Source organism: Dermacentor variabilis, chromosome 2 (assembly GCF_050947875.1).
Source record: "Dermacentor variabilis isolate Ectoservices chromosome 2, ASM5094787v1, whole genome shotgun sequence".
Taxonomy (NCBI): Eukaryota; Metazoa; Arthropoda; class Arachnida; order Ixodida; family Ixodidae; genus Dermacentor; species Dermacentor variabilis.
Genome location: NC_134569.1, coordinates 99,218,591 through 99,238,937, shown reverse-complemented (window position 1 = coordinate 99,238,937; position 20,347 = coordinate 99,218,591). Strand labels below are relative to the sequence as shown.

The 20,347-nt window shown below is 46.0% G+C and overlaps 1 protein-coding gene and 1 long non-coding RNA gene across 8 annotated transcripts in view; both read right to left on the bottom strand.

Annotated features, from left to right (window-relative positions):
* LOC142572366 (uncharacterized) overlaps window positions 1-20,347 on the bottom strand; it is a 103,372-nt gene that overhangs the window by 38,235 nt on the left and 44,790 nt on the right. For 6 of the 7 annotated variants that reach the window (XM_075681441.1, XM_075681443.1, XM_075681440.1 and 3 more), the window contains one exon: window positions 18,191-18,397. In XM_075681441.1, coding sequence (XP_075537556.1) covers window positions 18,191-18,397 — 207 coding nt within the window. Of the gene's footprint in view, window positions 1-9,600; window positions 9,751-18,190; window positions 18,398-20,347 lie in introns of those variants that run through there. The other variant, XM_075681445.1, reaches the window with a different exon arrangement.
* Window positions 1,855-9,554, bottom strand: LOC142572373 (uncharacterized). The gene is made up of 3 exons (XR_012826057.1): window positions 9,486-9,554; window positions 8,425-8,492; window positions 1,855-2,858 (listed from the first exon to the last, which is right to left on the bottom strand). It is a non-coding gene; the product is annotated as an uncharacterized LOC142572373 (long non-coding RNA).

The following is a 20,347-nucleotide window of genomic DNA, read 5'->3' as shown; positions in this document are numbered from 1 at the left end:
ATCCATGACGACAATGCTTTTCTCGCACTTGATTCAGACTTTTTTGGCGAATAACCAGACTCCTGTAGTTCGACAGGCTCCTTACTCTCCTGATGTGGCCGCCTGCGACTTCTGGCTGTTTCCCAAAATCAAGAGGCCATTGAAAGAAGCGCGATTTCAGACAAGAGAAGACATGGCTGCAACAACAGCTGAGCTAAACTCCGTTCGGAAAGAGGCCTTCTCGGAATGCTTCAAACAATGGCAGCACTGCTGGGAGAAGTGACTGGAGTCCCAAGGTGACTACTTTGAGGGTGATTAGGTTTCCAACGCTCCAGTTATGCCAGTTTTTTTTTTCTTCAGCCAAAGGTCAGATACTTTTCTAACAGACCTCGTATTGATAGTTTATGTGCAATGGCTGTATGGTTTACCTGGCCCACACCAAACACAAGCCTCGTTGCGTTAGAGCATGTGGCCCTTGGCAATAAAATGCAGACCCTAACACCGCTTCTCTGTCATCTGTGTGGAGACAAAGCCAGCTTTGTCGTGTGCATTCCTAGCCGGCCAGCTGTGCGCACATCCGAGAAAAGTCGGTGCTGACAAAATTTCAAAAAAGAATTTCTCGCACTTAAAAATAATGCCTTCTTTAACTTAACACATGCATAGCAGACATGTAGAGCTATCTAATAATGTATCATTTTTTGGCCAACTACGAAAGCTGTTTTTTCCTTCAACATGAAGCTTCTTGCAAAACATTAGAATTTGTTTTTTTTTTACAGGCGATCAGCTGAACCTTCAAAGCTGCACATATTTTTTTGCTATACTATGTCACCTGGGCTACCATTCTGTATTTAAGTTCTGTCCTGTGAATTTTTCGTTACGAGAAAAATCTAACGGATTGCAATTTGACTCATCTTTGCCGGTGCCAAAAGCAATTGAAGTATTCAAATATTTGAAAAATTGTCTATTTTGGCAGTTGCATCACTTCACAGTATTTCCACGCACACCATTTGACGGCCTCTATCAATACAATGTGCATTTGAAGAAGAATGTTGATTGATGTCCTCTAGCTCAGCTGAGCAGGAAAGCTAAACTGTCACCAAAATGCTACAAAATATCTGGCAAAAATTAATAAAAGTGGGTAACGAGTTTTGAACTCTATAAACACATGGCAATGTTTCAGCTATATGTGTGGTGTCAAAAAAACACTGGTCGATTCGGCATGGAATCGCACACTGCAAGTGCATCTGTGCCATTGTCAGAGTTCAGTAAAAACTGCATTTTACATAGCTTTGTAAACATGGTTTATTGCTATCTAAAATACATGAGTAAAAATTAATAGGTATAAGTCGGCTTAAATTTAAAATGCAACAAGAAATCTCCGGTAATGGCAATGATGTGCCTTTCATGCTTGCATGAAACCATATCTTTTTCTGAATTCTTTCATTATTTTTTTGTGACAGTGAATAAAATTGAACTCACAAAAGGAGTAACTTTGTTTTATTCCAGCACATCACTAATAGTTTTTTTTTTCATATAAAAATCTGAAGTAGTTAATATGAATAAGTTGCTTGATATGGAATGACCTGCGCAGGAACGTTATCATGGCAGAAAACGCAACTGTATCATGCAACAGCAATGCAGCATAATAAACTGCTCCCATAAGCATCGCTTATGTGATTGCCATATTTCAGAAGTATGTAAGGTTTACTGAAATTGGCACACACCATTCAACCAACAAATAAGGATTGTACAGTGGTCCTTTTTCAGTTTTACAGATTTTTTAAAAGTTGTCTGTGCCAGGTAGCATAATTTTTGTTCTTGAGCTGGATTATTCAGAGGTGGACATTACTAGCACAAGAAATGGAAACATTAAACTGATTCTCATAAATTTATTAATTCACTTAAACATCACGGCACATATTTCAGTTTGCAAATTGTAGCCAGTGAGGTTGAAAGACATATTCACTTGAAATTAATTTCCAGGATGACACCAGTTGCGAGATTTTTTCAGAAATGTGAGAGATATACATGGGCATTCCGGTTACTTTTGTGCTTCAATGCATAACAGTGCGTTTTGTTAACAAAAAAGTGCTACAGCAGTGCATTTCTACAGCCAGTTTGATGGCATGTGTCTCGTTACTGGTGTCATTCTGGAAGTTCGTTCTTAGTGCATACACCTTGTAAAATTACCGTCTACAATTCGTAAAAACTTTATTAGGAACTGAGTTTTTCTTAATCAGCTGACTATGGTGTCTTGATTTCTCATGCAAGTAATGTTTGGCACTCTGTATCTAGAATTATGTTAGCTGCAACAGTCCGTGTTTAATAAATTCCATGAAACTTAAAGATAACCACCCTGCATATCGGGTCTCATTTGATTGCTGTGGGCTCAAGCAAATCGTGCCATGGTAATAGTACCACTGGCTCCCTAATAGAGAAAGCAAGTACCTTTTTTGAGTGCTCTTATTGACAGTCATATCAGTCTGCTTCTAGATTTATTTATTTAGGTATTTATCTTTTTAAATTTATTTCTTTTGGGAAATGTGTTTTACTTGAGGGCCACACAGACTACACCTTCAGTATTCAATTTTGTTATGGTGTCAAGCTGCAGGAAGTTTGTACTGTGCAATAGTTTTTAAGAAGTTTCTGATGTTCTCAAACTACAAATGGTTGTACATTTACACAGATGTTTGGTTACAAATAAACGGTTGACCTAGAAAAATGGTTTTTGTCTGCATCAGTTCAGCACTCTTGATTTTGTGGAGGACCATTCACTCTGACAATTAAAAAATGTTGCATAACAGTACTGCTAGCAGTTTTGCAATATGTTTTATTACAGGCATTCTAGGAGCATGTTTTGAGCCCAGGGTGACAGAGGCCTGCGATACAAAATGGCTGTATTTAAATTTTATCCTTATCCTCTCACAGCAAACATACCAACGTGACATCAAAGGTAATTATATGCAACATAGCTCAGCAGTATTTTAAGGTAAGTGCAGGTTTAAACTGCTAAATACCCACTGGGGCATAAAGGGATTTCAACATAATTTGTGTTGATGTTCAACAGATCTGCAACAATTCTTCCATGGGCTTTCAATATTGACGAACAACACATTTCAACAATACGTCAATGGGCTTTCAATTTTGAGACTAAACACATCTTCAACAATGCTTCAATGGGCTTTCAACATTGACAAACAACACATTTCAACAATACGTCAATGGGCTTTCAATTTTGAGCTTCAACAATGCTTCAATGGGCTTTCAACATTGACAAACAACACATTTCAACAATACGTCAATTGGGTTTCAACATTGACAAACAACACGTCTTCAACAATGCTTCAATGGGCTTTCAGCATTGAAGTACACCATAGTTTCAACGATATGCCAATGATCTTTCAAATTGAGAGGCCACAATGATGTTTCGAGTGAATGTCGCGGGCCAATTATCAACACTTGTCAACAATTTCCTCAATGATGTTTCAACAATTCCCCAATGATCTTTCAAGGTCATTTGTTGACGTTGAACAATGATACGTCAATAACCTTTCAACAATTTTTTTTGTAAGGGTTCCTTGCTCTCCTTCCCAACTACATATCCCATTTTCAAAATGATGCGTTTATGGTAACTCCCTATGGCGCTATACCCTTCCTCATCAATGACCATTTCTCTCAACTTATCATGAATTCATTTTGTCATCAGACAGTAATCAACGGTTGATTGCCGGTTTCCCACTTCCCACGTGATCTGCCTTTCACACTTAGGCTTTGTATTCACGATAACGAGGTTATGTTGCTCACAAAGGTCCAGCATTGACTTCTCGTTGTTGTCGGTATTGCCATCTAAATCCTGTATGTGGGCATTCATGTCACCTAATAGGATAATTTCAGCACCATTCCCGAAACCCTTAATATCAGCGCTTATGCATTCCACTGACTCTTTATTGTTCTCTGTGCAATTATTTCCGGTCCACAAATACGTAACGCCCAGCCAAGTTTTTTTCCCACTCATTGTACCTGATAATCAAAGATGCTCCTGACATTTTGAATTTACTCTTTTTCCTTTGGCTCCCTGATAGATGAGTGTTCCGACTCCCCCTCCCTTTCTTTCTGAGTTAGTTCTGTTGCACCCTTCCCAAACATAATTTTCAATCACTGGCGGCTCTTCCGAGTCTCTAAGGTGCGTTTCTGTAACCGCATACATACCTATTTGTTCTCTATTTAACTGCTCGTCAATCTCTGCCCACTTTTCCTTTCTTCTGCCGCCCTGCATGTTTATGTAGCCTATTGCCTGTCGAGCTCTCTTTCTTGCTTTCCTCCTCTTTCTGTTATCGACGGCGGTGCTCTTCTGAGGTTTTCCTAAGGAACCTTCTTCATTACTACCTACTCTGGCCTCCTGAGCGACCGTGGGCCCCCTAAAAAAGCAAGAGCGAGACCACCAAGTCGCCAGCCCACTTCTCGTTCCAGCCTGTAATTGAAGTGGATCCCGTCTCGTTTAAAACCACGACACCTTCTCACTTCCCTGTTCACTTCGTCAACCTTGAATCCTTTCTCTCGGCTCATTTTCCATATCGCTTCATTAGCAGACACTACGGTTCTTTGTACATGACTGCCACGTACAGGCACCTCCGACAACGTGCACACCACGATCTGCACCTGAGGAAATAGCTCACGCAAGTCGTCCACCCCCTTCGCCAAGCGCTGGGATAGTCCTGTCCCTTTCCTGTTTATGACGCCATTTAGCCCACCTGCTGCTATGACAAGGTTGCGCACGTGGGCATTTTCCGCGAGATTTTCTTTTGCTCGCTCTATGACAGAACTCAGTGTCCGCCCTGGAAATGTCCCTACCGCCACTCTTTTATCGCCTTTCACCTTCTCCACAATTGTTTCTGAGCGCCTAGCCAGGTTTGAGTCGCCGGCGATAATCACCCTTTCACTCTCTCCTACCTTTCCCTGCTTCTCTTTGTCCTTTTCCGCGTAATTCGGACTCGACAAGGGGCATTGTCCCCTGTGCTCCTGCCTTTTCCGCGTGCACGGTGGCCTCAAGGTAGGAAACCCTTCACCACGTTGCACGCATTCCACGCACTTTGCTAGCACTCCCTCTTCACTCACGTCGGGGGACTACGTTCCATTGTCACGCACATTCTCGTTCACAATGGCGGCACTGCTCAGCTTTTCCTCGGCTGCTTCAAGTCTTTTTTCAACTACCTTCCGTGCATCACGCTCCATATTTAGCTCATTTTTGAGCTCTTCCACCTGTTTGACAAGCTATTCTTGGAAAGCCTCCATTTTCTGCAGCCTAGTATCGACAGCACAGTGTGTGCCGGTTGACTCGATTCCCTCTCCATTCTCATCCGTCCCCTCATCTGCCTTGAGGGACCCCTCGCGCACTGCCTGCATTCCCGGCTTTCTTGACATTTCCAAACCTACACAGATACAGTAAAATGCTCCCACATACATATCGCGGCATCTGTCCCTGGTGCGGCGACACACGCCCTACACTCTTTCACATCTCGTGGAGGTGTGGGGGCAAATATCAACACTTAAAGATGCCTAGCGCGTCATCTGAGCGGTGGGACGTACAGCCGACCGGCGATACACTGGCGGGACAAGAAGCTCTCGTCCAGCAAGTACGTCGAGCAGCCATAACCAGTGCAGTCCTGGAATTAGGACACCACTTACTCGACCTCAAGAGCAACCACCTCGATGGTCCGAATAAATGTTTTCTCTCTCTCTTGCCATCGATTGCACGGCTTTTTCTGATGCAAATACTATAATACTATAATAATGCAGAGCACGTGCCTTTTAGCAAAAGCCGATACGCACAGGATCCAAATCCTCAAAACGCCGCGAAGCAACTCTCACCACCGTTTCAAAAGCAATCAATGCCGCGGAGACCCAAGTTATGACACGCTCTCGCACGCGCTCAACCACGCGGCCACGCTCTAACTTTCCTACCAAAACACGCACCGTAAAACCACTAATAGCTATTAGTCTTGCCACCTCCAAGCTACCATTTAAAGGCTACAAAAACTCAACGTCCCATTCGGCTGCACGTGCTGCACGTGCACGTGTACTGACTGTACGTGTACGGACGCTGCTGACCAGTGCCGCTCGCGGGAGCAAATGAAGAAGTCGCCAGGCAGCGCGGTTGCGTACAGGCGTGTTGCGTACAGGCAGTACAGTATGCCAGATTGTGTTTCTCGTGCACCTGACCGCACGAGCCTGCAGGTCGGTGCCCCAAACAGCCTCAAAAACACGAAGGGCCGACAAATGCCCATGAAGAATTCTATATATCTTTGGAATAGGTGTGGTGCAACGAAAGAGAGGTGACGGGCGGGCACCACTGCTGTTGGGAGATTCAAGAAAGTCGCGCTTGTTCGCTTTCGCATGCCAACTTGACGTTTTCGAATGCGAAATGTTAATCCGTGGCACGCGATCAGTTGAGGGGGCGCTCGCGTGGCACTGGGGTCCATTGTTAAAGGGGACGCGGCGACTCGTACCCACCGTATCCAGCGCCAGCTCCGCGCGGGTACAGCGAGTGGCGTGGTGTGATGCGATATCACTGCTTGTTAAAATCGAAAACGAAGAAAGAGGCAAATGATTCGTTAACGACTAAGAAAAGCGTGAAGAAACTCGCGCGGGAAGCCGCCTTACAAGTATACCAAGATAGATGATTTTACCATCACGTCGCGCTACACAACGACTCTGGCGTCCATAAACCCAAGATGAATTTATACCCCTGTCACTGAAGCACTTTGGAGCGCTGTCGAGTCCAATCCGGATCGGGCGCTCCTACACGGGCACGTTTGAACACGATTTTGCACGATCCGGGTCCAGCACATCGCGATCGTATAGGCTGTCGTCTGCACCGTATATACGGCTGAGTGAGCTCAACCAACTCGATCCGGATTGGTGGATCATGCAACAGCTACCATTCTTGACCGCGACCGAAAAATTCTATCCGTGTTGGGCTTGATCGCAATCGAAAGTGCCCGTGTTACACCGATGTTAAAGAATTAACGACCGATAGCCAAAGCGATTCAAACCGCCGCTGCACTCTTCTCGCAACACAGCTCGCGGAGTCAAGATGCCGCACAATAAGCGGCCCGCATTATTTTTTTAAATGGACTATTTAATCATACGCCTGTGATAAAGCGCTCACCTGCTTGCAACTTGCTACTGCAGATGTTACAAATCAAGCACGCGCTCTCAGACACAAGAAAGCACAGTGCACGATGCACGCGCAAGTCAGTCGACGGTCAATGTGTCACTCAAAGCACGTAGAAGTAGAACTGCAGCGATATTCTCGTCGTCGCTTGCAAACTGTCATGACTCAACTACAAGGCGAACCAACAACGCTGCCGCGAGTAATAGTAAGCATTGAGTAAAACCGCAAACGTTCGCGTCCCGACTTACTTGTTTCTGCGGACGGCGGTTATATACACCTTATCCATGCCTGCCTGCGTTCTTTATATACCAGAAGGGTTGAAATCCGGGCCAGTTGGTACATAGCTGGAGGAAAAAACCAGTCACAAAAGACAAGAAGAGAGGAAGAGAAGGAAAACCAGTCGTTGTGGGGTGAACCTCTCTTCTTTTCTTTTGTCTTTTGTGAATGGTATTTTCCTTCAACTAAATTTTTATACGATTTACTCGGGAAACTGTAGAACTCGGCAGGCGGCTGTAGGCCCCAGACGTTTTCATCGCTGTTGTGGCAGTTCACCACGCATCAACCTGCCGGGTACCTTAGCGCTACCCGACCGCCAAACCATCGCGAAACAATTTTGCAAAGATCGTGGGCATCGCGAGCGCCTCGCGGTACCGGCGACCTGATACGTGATGACGTCGCTTTCCACCAAGGGAAGAAGTGGCGCTGGCGTATGTCGGCATACTCGATGTTGGGAGGATATACTATAGCGGCCAACTTTCTGTGGCAGTGAAGGAAAGGCTACTGAGGCAAAGCTCTTTCACAAGTGAGAGCGCTTCTGAAAAAAAAAAAAACACACACATTTTTCTTTGCGTTAGTTTATGCTGGGGAAGAGGAAACTTAAACACCTTGTTTTCCACAGCTAAGCAATACAAAACACACCATTGAGTGTTGAAGCAGAATTATTTTGCGGCTTTTCCCTCCCGCGGCTGGGGCAGACGCGAAACCACCGCACGCGGAAGCTGCGCCTATTCCAAAGGAAGTCTGTTCCGAGAATCCGAAAGCGCTGCCAAACGCTGCCGGACTACTGTGCCGAAGCTCGGCCCCCTTAGCTTTCGCTTCACTGCCACAGAAGGTTGACCGCGAGTACAGCAACCTGTGCCTTGACCAGTGGCATCCATATACAGCGCGGCGGCCTTCAAGAGCTCCGAACAAAATGGTGCGCGCGCACGTATGCAGAAGGTACTGATGCTTTACTGTGGCGCATGCGCAGTGCGTACTCTACCGATACATACCCCGTACTCCATGAGGTATTCCACGCAAGCCAAATACCAGATCCGCCTTGTCAAGTTCTGAGTAGCCGCTGCGGATGTCAAATGGAATGGGAAAGGAAAACATGTGGCATTATGCACGGTTCTCCAAAGAATCACGTCTGGACGTGTCTCTGACTGGACATTTCTTTTACATTTGCCTATATTACTTCTCTATTCGCATTTTCAGTTTTTTATTGACTTTCCGTGCTTACTTTTAATAGTGTTTCTACAAGGTTTTCCCTCACGTAGCTGACTTCAAAGAATTATATCAATATGCGCAACACAGAAATATTTCGAGTAGATCAATGCGGCTGCGAACGCCTTCGGTGATACCCTTCTGTGACGCACCTCCTTACAAAATGTTTGGTTACGGTTACGCTAAATATCCTGTGCGAGTGTTCTTTCGTAAGCCGTAAATTCATGCGTATAAGCCAGCGCTGTCACATTCTTTGTTTCCGCCCGCATTCGCCTTGGCACTATATGTTAAGGATTACCAACAGACTATAGCCCAAACGACCGCCTTTAAGATAAGATAAGATAAAGGTTACATGCGCATCAGCTTATATATAATCACTCTATATGTTAACCTCCAAAGTATAATGCGCGCACCTCCTTTGTGCGTAATCAAACAATACATAACGAAATAAAACATGTACGTATAATGTCGCCGCACACGTTTTTCTAATGCACACAAACTTCTTAATCTAGTAGCTTAGGAAAATTCTTATATTTAGCCTATTCCATTGCTCGAGCCACTGCCTATGTGCCCATTCCTGGCCAACCCCCAGAGTTGTATTAAATGTACGTGCATATACTGCGATATATGAGAGACCTGTGCGGTGAATAAACACTGCAAGAGGTTACACGCTCCATAAAACGAACATAAAGATAATTTGCGCATCTAATTTAATTCTGTATATAAGTTAATTAAACCGCTTCACTATAACTTCGCTTCCTATAGACGCCAACATGTGCGTTGCATGAGCGGCGCGATTTTTTACTTGAAATAATCTGATCGGTACTCGCACTCGTCGGCAACTTACCGCATATCACGGGCATCACTTGATTCATGAAGTCCGGCTCCTCCGCCGATACCAGCAGAATCAGTCCTGCAGCTACCAAGCGAAACAGGAATCGCCCGAGCGGCCGTAAATGTCCCATGACCTCTTGCGGCGCTCCCGAACACTCGAGGCGATCCAGAGAAAAGGCTTTTGCTGCATCCACTGTTTCCACCACTGTTTGCGTTCCGGCTATTTCCGCGACCTTGTCAGTCCAAAATTAGTAAGCCTCGAGCCATTACTTCGGTACCTGCATAGAGCAGACGACTGCGCTTCCGGTATCCTGCAAGCCACGTACCCGATTGGTAGGTTTGAGTCACGTGACATAACAATAATGCTCAGAGGCGGTTATGAAGTTGGTATACGACCGGTGAAGCTGAAGTCTTTACGGTGTTCGAAGCGGTGCTACTGTTCACCCAACTCCGGGCCTCATTGTTAGCAGTTGCTTATATATGTTTTGCGCTTGTAGTCGCCGGAATTCCTCGCCTAGGTAAAGGCGGGGCTGTTGGCTGCTTCTGTTCTCGAACGGCGACACAAATGCCGTTCTACGTGCGTCCCGACCGACACAGCCTATAGCGTTATAGCCCATACACACGGCTTCAGGGTAGGGGCGCTCCAGAGCCCCTTGCGCGGGAACTGGCCGAAGGTGAAGTTTGCGCAGCTGACAGGTACTCGGCGTAACAGGAATGAAGAAACGGTTGGCCCCCGGCGGCCCGGCCAGCGCCGCGCGATGTTGACCGTTCGGACCGCTGCAACATCGATCACGTGTCCCGCCACTCAGTTGTGTCCGCAGTGAAAGGCTTATTTGAACACGCGGCAACAGACGCTGCGTCTGTATCCGCCCCATCGTCCTGTATGGACAGGACTCTCCAATTCTAATTGGGGGCTGGGCAGTTAACGACGATTGCATGTCCTACGGACTACGCAAGCCCACGCTCGGTGTAATGCACATACTAAACTAGAACAAAGTGTAGGCCTAAAGAACGGGAAAACATACGAGCGTAGTACATTGTAAAATCTCCACGTGTTACAAAACACATGGAAAGGCTCCATGTCCGAGCCTGGATCACTCTCGATCGCTCTATACATTTAGAAGTGTGCAGTTTTAGAGGTACAGATACAATGGATTTTTATTTCTTGCTTTATTTATGTCGCTATGTAGCTTTTATGACGCTAGTGGAGCCGCGTAGATTTAAAGCATATCTGTCAATAACGTCGAGATTAAATAGCTTGACTTTGTGTTAGCAGACCTTTCTTGAACACGACTAAAAAAGATAAATACAAGCTCTAACACCTCAAACCATCGGACATTGTTCCTACAGCAACGAACATCGTCGGGGTATTGAACACGCGGCTTTCAACGCACGTCAGTCAAAGACACAATTTATTCGAAGAGAGGGAGAAATAAAAGTAACAATAAAGAAACTGTGGAACCTAAATAGCCTTACGTGATTTGAACGCGAAAGCATTATGACTTCTCTAGTTAATTACTTACGTCCATAATACGTGACGTCATACACCGTCACGTGCCCTTCACTACTCTACCTTAACCCATCTCGCTTTAATTTCATCATCATCATCAGTCTGGTTACGCCCACTGCACGGCAAAGGCCTCTCCCATACATCTCCAACTAACCAGGTCCTGTACTGATTGTGGTCATGTTGTTCCTGCAAACTTCTTAATCTCATCCGCCCGCCTAACTTTCTGCCGCCCCTTGCTACGCTTCCCTTCCCTTGGAATCCATTCCGTAACCCTTAATGACCATCGGTTAACTTCCCTCCTCATTACATGTCCTGCCCATGCTCCCCCAATTCTTTTTCTTGATTTCAACTAAGATGCCATTAACTCGCGTTGGTTCCCTCACCCAATCTGCTCTTTTCTTATCCCTTAACGTTACACCTATAATTCTTCTTTCCATAGCTCGTTGCATCGTCGTCAATTTACGTAGAACCCTTTTCGTAAGCCTCCAGGTTTCTGCCCCGTACGTGAGTACTGGTAAGACACAGCTGGTTATACACTTTTCTCTTGAGGGATAATGGCAACCTGCTGTTCATGATCTGAAAATGCCTGCCAAACGCGCCCCAGCCCATTTTTATTCATCTGATTATTTCAGTCTCATGATCCTGATCTGCGGTCACTACCTGTCCTAAGTAGATGTATTCCCTTACCACTTCGAGTGCCTCGCTACCTATCGTAAACTGCTGTTCTCTTCCCGAGACTGTTAAACATTACTTTAGTTTTCTGCAGATTAATTTTTAGACCAACCCTTCTGCTTTGCTTCTCCAGGTCAGTGAGCATGCATTGCAATTGGTCCCCTGAGTTACTAAGCAAGGCAATATCATCAGCGAATCGCAAGTTACTGAGGTATTCTTTATTAACTCTTATCCCCAATTCTTCCCAATCCAGGTCTCTGAATACCTCCTGTAAACACGCTGTGAACAGCATTGGAGAGATCGTATCTCTCTGCCTGACACCTTTCTTTATTGAGATTTTGTTGCTTTCTTTATGGAGGACTACGATGGCTGTGGAGCCGCTACAGATATCTTTCAGTATTTTTACATACGGCTCGTCTACACCCTGATTCCGTAATGCCTCCATGACTGGTGAGGTTTCGACTGAATCAAACGCTTTCTCGTAATCAATGAAAGCTATATATAAGGGTTGGTTATATTCCGCACATTTCTCTATCACCTGATTGATCGTGTGAATATGGTCTATTGTTCAGTAGCCTTTACGGAATCCTGCCTGGTCGTTTGGTTGACAGAAGTCTAAGGCGTTCCTCATTCTATTTGCGATTGCCTTAGTAAATACCTTGTAGGCAACGAACAGTTAGCTGATCGGTCCATAATTTTTGATTATGATTATCTCTGTCTTCTGCATATTAATCTTCAACCCCACTCTTGTACTCTCTCTGTTAAGGTCCTCAATCATTTGTTCTAACTCGTCTCCAGTGTGGCTGAACAGAAAAATGTCATCTGCAAACCGAAGGTTACTGAGATATTCGCCGTCGATCCTTGCCCCTAAGCCTGCCCAGCTTAATAGCTTGAAAACTTTTACCACGCACACAGTGAATAGCATTGGAGAGATTGTGTCTCCTTGCCTAATCCCTTTCTTTATAGGTATCTTTCTACTTGCGTAGAATTAAGGTAACTGTGGAATCTCTGTAGATATTTTCCAAGATATTTACGTAAGCGTCCTGTACTCCTTGATTACGTAATGCCTCTGACCGCTGGTACCTTACTGAATCAAATGTCTTTTAATAATCTATGAAAGCCATATAGCGAGGCTGGTTGTTCTCTGCGGATTTCTCGATTACCTGATTGATGACATGAGTAAAGTTTCGTTCGTTCTCTGTCCTCGCTTCACCGCTGGAACTTGAAGCTTCTCGGACGATGATCGGCAGTTGTTGATCAAATGCAGGCAGGAAGCGATGAGATCAGATGTACAAGAAATATTTATAGCTAAACTTTTCTGTATACATGGCAGGTAAAACAAATACATTACAAACTTGAACAATTGAGAAACAAAGTCTCACTCTTCGACTGTCTCAATGACTGTTAGAGCCCAGACTCATTTTAACGCACATAGTACGGAGGCTCACTGATCTATCAGCAATCCTGATTTCAGCCAAGTCTGAGGGACAGCATGTCGTCCCGATTTTTATAGCCCAATTACACAAAGAAAAAAAAGGCGGTAGGGCCGTTGGCCCGTCCTACAGGTTCAGTTGCCAATCAGAGTCAACCGTTTGTTAAGCCACAACCCACAGGGATGGGCTTACTCTTCAAAATAAACATATTGGAAAACAACGCTCTTTTCCTTCTTCCCTAAAACTCCGATGCCCTCTCATTTCTTCGTAGTTAGTGACGGGCTCAGCAAAACACGCCAGGCCCGAACAAGTTATCGCTAGACCGCCTCAAATCCCAAGGGCGGCTCTGGGCCGCAACTGTCTCGGAAGCAGGGGCAGGCATCGATACCACGTAGTGCGGCCGTACTCAAAGTTTGTCCGCGTGGGAGACTGATGGCCCTCCTTGTCCTTCAAACTTATTGTCTACAAGACAAAATTCTCCGAGTGCGTGTTTCCAAGACGCCGTCGTCCGAATGCACTCTTTACGTGTGCACCGCATTCCTACAGCGTGCACTGTAAGCTGGCCTTCGACACCACACAGGCAGTCGCACCCAACAACAAGGCTGGCGATTGCGTTCCGGACGCGTAGAAGATTAGGTCCATGCTCACTGCATGCGGCACGGGGTCAAAGTTGCTAAGCCCTTCTTAACCTCGGCGGCGCCTCCAATTAGTCAGGCACTCGGGAGCCAGACCCACAATACCTTGTACAGCGGTCCCTTTCAAGGCTGGTCTGTGTGGACTCGTGTGACCGTCGGCGGACTGCCATAACCGTGCGCACAATACCGACTTCCCGGAATCGGCACTCGCCCTTCTGGCACCTGCCGCGACGCGTCACCCAACACCGCGCGGCGCCTGTGACCCCACATAACACAGCAACTGTCGCCCGGCTGACACGGGGGCAAGTGAACCCCCTCTGTATACAAAGCACGTGGCCGATTCGTGACACCTAAGAACACGAACAATCAGAGCGACCTTACAACATGGATGTGATGCATTGTAGAGTATCCCTTCCTGAAACCTGGCTGTTCCTTTGGTTGACTAAAGTCCAGTGTTGCCCTTATTCTTTTGGAGATTATCTTGGTGAATATTTTATATAATACTGGGAGTAAGCTAATGTGCCTATAATTTTTAAATTCTTTAACATCTCACTTTATGTGGATTAGTATAATGTTTGCATTCTTACAGTTTTCTGAGACTCTTGCAGCCGATAGACATTTCGTATAAAGGGCCCCCAGTTTCCCAAGCATTACGTCTCCTCCAGCTTTGATTAAATCGACTGTTATTCCATCTTCTCCTGCCGCTTTCCCCCGTTTCATGTCTTGCAAGGCCCTTATAACTTCATCGCTAGTTATAGAAGGAGCCTCTGTAACCTGTTCATTACTGCTTCGAGTGGAGGTGCTGTGGCTCCTCCGGGTACTGTGCAAGTCAGTATAGAATTCTCCCGCTGCTTTTATTATGTCTTCGAGATTGCTGATGATATTACTCTGCTTATATTTGAGTGCACTCATCTTGGCTTGTCCTGTGCCAAGTTTCCTTCTCACTGATTTCTCACTTCTCACTGCGTCAGCTTTTTGCGGCTTCCTCAGTCTTTCTCACGTCATAGTTTCTCTCTGACTATCTCTCTTCACACACACACACACACACACACACACACACACACACACACACACACACACACACACACCATATTTTATATATATATATATATATATATATATATATATATATATATATATATATATATATATATATATATATAGCTGTCAGAGCCAACCAGTCCGTTTACACAGTGGCGGAATATGCCAACGTCATAACTTAAATAAGACTAGCCCTAGCCAAAAACATACTGAACTTTACTGAAAAATACTAAATTTGGTTTGATTGTCGAAGATGCATTGACTGTTTACTAAATAGTCACACGATTTGCATCTGTAAGAATTTTGTTAACAAGATTCTACTCTATCTAGTCGCAGCCACACTGATGTGCGCCATAAATAACTGTATATTGCTCACCGTCTGTATATTCACCTAATACCGACATTTTTTTTTGTTGCTGTTATACGTCGGTTCTATAATGTGGTGTCGCATGCGCGAGGGTATGAAATATCAGGCAGTGAAAAATCAGCCAGCGAGTCCTTCGCAATCAGCGTTGCCCTAATCAAGGCGAAAAATGAAAAAAAAAACGGTCATAAAATTGTTGGTGTATCTATACGGCAAGCGTAAACAATTTCTTCATTCTTTCATTCCTTGCCTTTTGACAACCCGTACATAAAAAGAGCACATCGCATTGCCCGCACCAGTCACTCTAATACAGTATATCCCCCACAAGCCCATACCGTTACTTTTCAGCAATCATTTTTTCTGCGCACAACACGAGACTGGAATGGCCTGCCCGCCGAAGTTGCCACTATCATCGACCCACTTGCATTCAAGCGACTCATCGGAAATATCTCTTTGTAATTTGTAGTATCTCTTTGTCACGAACTCCCCACTCCCTCATGTAATGTCTCAACAGAGACCTTTGAGGAAATGAATAAATGAATAAATAAATGAATTTCTAAAAGTCGGACATGTTACGACAAAATTGTAAATGTTGGCCGATATATAGGTAGCGTCTGTATGTGCAGAACACAGTCGTATGTGGTTGCATGGCAGCATCAAGTTACGGATAACCATGGGTGGAAGTTCGTGCAGATGTTGATGGATAATCACAGTATGACGGGGCGTCACAACACCATCGTATTACGGTCGCCCCAGAGTAGCAAATGCCGTCAACCTGCGAGTTGTTGATGGCACCCTTGCGTTGGCGGATGTTACGGTCGCAAACACTTGCTGCACACAGTGCGTAGTCGCTGATCAAGTGATTGCGTAGACTGGCTTCTCATTTGTAACGTCTTTATTGTCTCTTTGAACCAGAAGTTGAAGACAAACGTACACCATAAATACGCTGGCACGTAAACATGATTCTCACGTCGCTTAATTCGAAACGCTACAGGAAAATGATGATCGTTGACCTTTCCGCTGCGTAGTGGTGATCTATCACCGACGCTGCACGAAAATAAGTATATATGTATATACAGCGCGCAAAGCAACGCAATGCAGCGAGCTAAAGCCTTGCAGCCGGTCACTGCCGCCAGACACGGTATTATGTACACTTCTTTTTTTTTTTTTCGCAGGCCGCAAAGCATAAGGCACTCGATAAGTTTCAAAAGGTCAGACATACTGTCCACGATTCTGGCGTATTCACCCGCGAAGGTCCGGCAGTCGCTTCCACGATTTTCAGGCGTATGTCACGGTGTGTATACGCGCGACTGAATCATAAATTGAGCTCAGGTCGACAAGTGCTTTTTCCAGCGAAACACGCAGAAACGGAGAGTAACACCATGCTCGCCTACCGCACCGAACTAATCGGTTAAAGCTGATTAGCGAGCGACAAGGATCATTTAATAAACTATCCCATTTGACACACAGTGAGGGCGGTGGACGATGACAGTTCGATTCGGGTTCAAGCGCATACACGCCGGGACGTACGCGTGAAGTAACCCACTTCGTATCTGGTTGCAATGCCTCCCGATGCACGCAATGTATGTGCTGCGAGGTATTTGTTATAGCGGCAGCGCGACTGCATTCTCCGAAGGCTCCATGTGTAAAACTGCGTTACAGGTACATACCACTGTGTCACGTACCACGGCGCCAGTGGAAACTTAACAAGCGTCGACTTTATAGGTGTGCGGAGCCCATCCTGAGCATGCCCATAATTATAGGATTCCGCCCACCATCTTTAAAAACGGATCCGTAACGCGTTTTGTACTGCCTTCACTTTCTAGCTTGCAGACCGGCGTTGATGGCATGCGTGTTCGATATGAACTGTTTCGAGCGAACGATTGAACGGGTCTGGTTGCTCAGGGTAATCTTCCGCCGCAATTCATCCGGGGCCGAACAGTTTCGTCCAGAGAGACAGACGTCGATGGCTCGTCGATCAAAAGGCTCCTTTCGTTTCGCAGTGAACAGCCAACGGCATGTACATCGCTACCAGAGATCGCGAGTACTGTTGAGAAGGGCGCTTCATTGTACATAGCGTCTGCGGTCAGTCAAAGGTGATGTCGTTGCGCGCAAACTGGAGATATTTAACACTGAGCACGCTGAACTTGACTAAAAGCGTCCGCAATTCCATAAAGGCACCTCAAGCCACTTCCAAAAGCGCTAGTGGCATGGCAAAAAAATAAATAAATAAAGTAAGAGTTCAGTTCAAGAATACCAGGAGTCGAACACAGAAATAAACCCCTTCCCCCGTGCAGGGCAGTAGACCGTACGTGCGTCTAGTTAACGTCCCTACCTTTCCTTCCTTCTATTCCTCCTCCTCCCCCTGCTTGATGAATATTTCAGGGCACTGAGACGCAATTCGTGCGTGCTATGTTCGAAATTGTGCGCCAAACGGAAGTCGTATGTTGCTCGTACGATAATGTATGCACCACCGTCGCTCAGCCGCAGTAGATGCTTTTCTGCAGTTATCTCCAATGTACATGCATTGTTTTCTAAGGTTCTCTCTCTCTCTCTATCTCTTAAATATTGGCAGTTTTTCTCTCAATATATTGCAGAAGGTGTAAAAAAATCTGGTACCCTTTTTGAAAAGAAAAGGAAAAGAAGAAAGCTTATTTGTGCTCTGTATACTCTAAGTGTGCATTCAGTGCACCATGGTTGCCTTCCCATAGACAAAGATTTGAAAACCCGCTCTTGTGCAGTCGAGTCGTATGACGCGTTTGTCATATCTGCAGACAAATCATGCAGCGATCATTTTTACGTGGCGTCATCCTTACAAAAATGGTGCTTGATAATACACGCAGAAAAAGGAGGCAGAAACGCAGAAAAAGGAGGCGACAACACACCTGGCGTCGTGTGCTGTTGCTTTCCGCTTTCTTGCCTGCGTCCCGGTCCAGTCGCACTGCTTGAGCAATGAACGTGCACCGTCTGTTTCATTGCTGTGCCTCTCTCTCACGCGCGACTGAAGGTTTGCGTGTTCGCATGCGAAAAGTGGCCGGCACTGCGGCAGAGCCACGTATATACCTGCTCGAGACTGGGCTGCCCGCCGGTGTAGATGACGAGGCCGGGTACCCCGGCGACGCTGGCGGCGATCCACTGAACGAGCGCCTCGAGCTGCGGGTCTCCGGTCGGGTCGAGGCAGTCGCGCGCCCACCGACAGGTGGCCACGGGGCGCAAGCCAGACGCCGACAAGCGCATCGGGAATGACGATGGCGACGGATGCGGCTCTTCCTGCAGGAGAACATTGGGAGAGGGGGAAAGAAAGGGTCGCTTTCACCGATTAGTGTAACTGAGGCTTACACACACGACTGGCTGCGCGGTATCCTATACATACGTGCGACCTCTGTTCTGACAACCTGTGCGCCGGCATTGTCGGTGCATGAATGTTGCAGATCGCGCTACACCTTGCGAAGGAAATAAGCTGCTCTGTCTCATTGAACAACAGCGAAATGAATGAATGAATGAATGAATGAATGAATGAATGAATGAATGAATGAATGAATGAATGAATGAAGGGCTCTCAGTGCAGGGCGCCGCTGGCGAACTTTTCCAGAAGCTTTTCGATGTAGTGTACCAGAAAGCGTTGATGGTGCTGGGTTCTGGGGAGAATGAACCAGGCGGGTGCATGCAGGGGGTAACTCAAGGCAAGAGACGGAGCCGTACTGGAGATTAAACTGCTACCTCAATCAAGACGGCCGCTGTTGGCTGTACAAAAACGCGCCTTGGGCGTACGGCCCTGCCTTTTCTTAGGTGTCTGGGGCGTTAATCCTTGACGCAAGTTCTGCCATGTCCTGGCTGGTTGGCTCTAACGAGTCTCAGCCTCTCAGACAGGCTGAAAGGTGCGAACATGGCTGAATTGAACGTTTAGGGCAGAATTCAAAAGTGTCTAAATATGGCGAAAGCGTGGACTGCCGAAAAGAATTACACTATATGCATGCAGTATACCGGGTGTTTTTTTTTTCTTTTCAGAAGGTCTAAAATTAAAAAAAAAATTACCTGTGGCAGATAGCACGATTCTAACCCCTGATCTTAAATTTACTCGATGCGGCGGCCATTACTTTGACGAGAAATCAGGATACCTAACTAACGAATTAACACAATTAACCGAACTAACTCATTTATTTATTTTACGGCACATATTTAAACCTAAGAATTATAAGCCAGCGAGTCAGCAAGGCGTATCCAATTAGAACAAATTCTCTGGACTGCACCAGTTTCGAGATATTAATTTTCAATGTAAACGTACGATGAAATACATTGGTGTTCCAGTTACTTTTGCGCTTCAATGCATAAAACAGCGTTTCCGTAAAAGAGTCTCCCCTTGGAAGCCTTGCGCGCGACGGAAGACGGCGCCCTTCCTCCCCGCTTCCCTCCCTTGCGTGCGCAAGAATGAGCCGCGATCGCCGGCTCACCCTCGTAGCTTTTCACTCGCACATACAGCATACGTCGCGCGGCTACGATTTTGCTTGCAGGCCTACAGAAGGGCACATACGTGCATAAGAATAAAGAAAAGATAGATTTGGCTTGTCCTGTAGGTCCCGAATTTCTTCAAAGGGGTGTTGGCCACCATAGTTGAAACATTAAAAAAATATGCAGGCGAAGAGTGCGCAACTCCTGCAAGCTCCGAAGAGGAGGTGCGCGCGAAGAAATAGAAGGAACAGGATCGATACAGTTCTCTTAATATTTTTTCTACTAGAAAAATGAAAGGTGAACACCGAGGCGAACAACTGTGAAACGTGTGCCTTGGCTTATTATGCTTGGGCGCGTCATCGGTGCGACCTGTCTGCAAGGAAAGTGCCTGCATGTGTTTCTCGGAGAGTGCTTATGAACTGTATGGCAATCTCGCAGAGAAGGGTGCATTGGAAACTGTGTAGCGATTGTGTGGACACGTGCGAACGTATGTGTCCACCTATTCAGCGTAAACATTCGCCAGCTGTGTACTTGTGACACGCGAATGCTTATACGACACCCATTTCTCGTGCCGCCACGAATGCTTCTGAAGGACCGAGGTCTCGCGCACGCACGCGCACGCACACGCACGCACGCGCACGCACGCACACGCACGCACGCACGCACGCACACGCACGCGCGCGCACAGACACGTACACGCACGCGCACGCGCACACACGCACACAAAAAGAAGAGAAAGGAATGACTAGCAGCAACCGACAGTGAAATCGT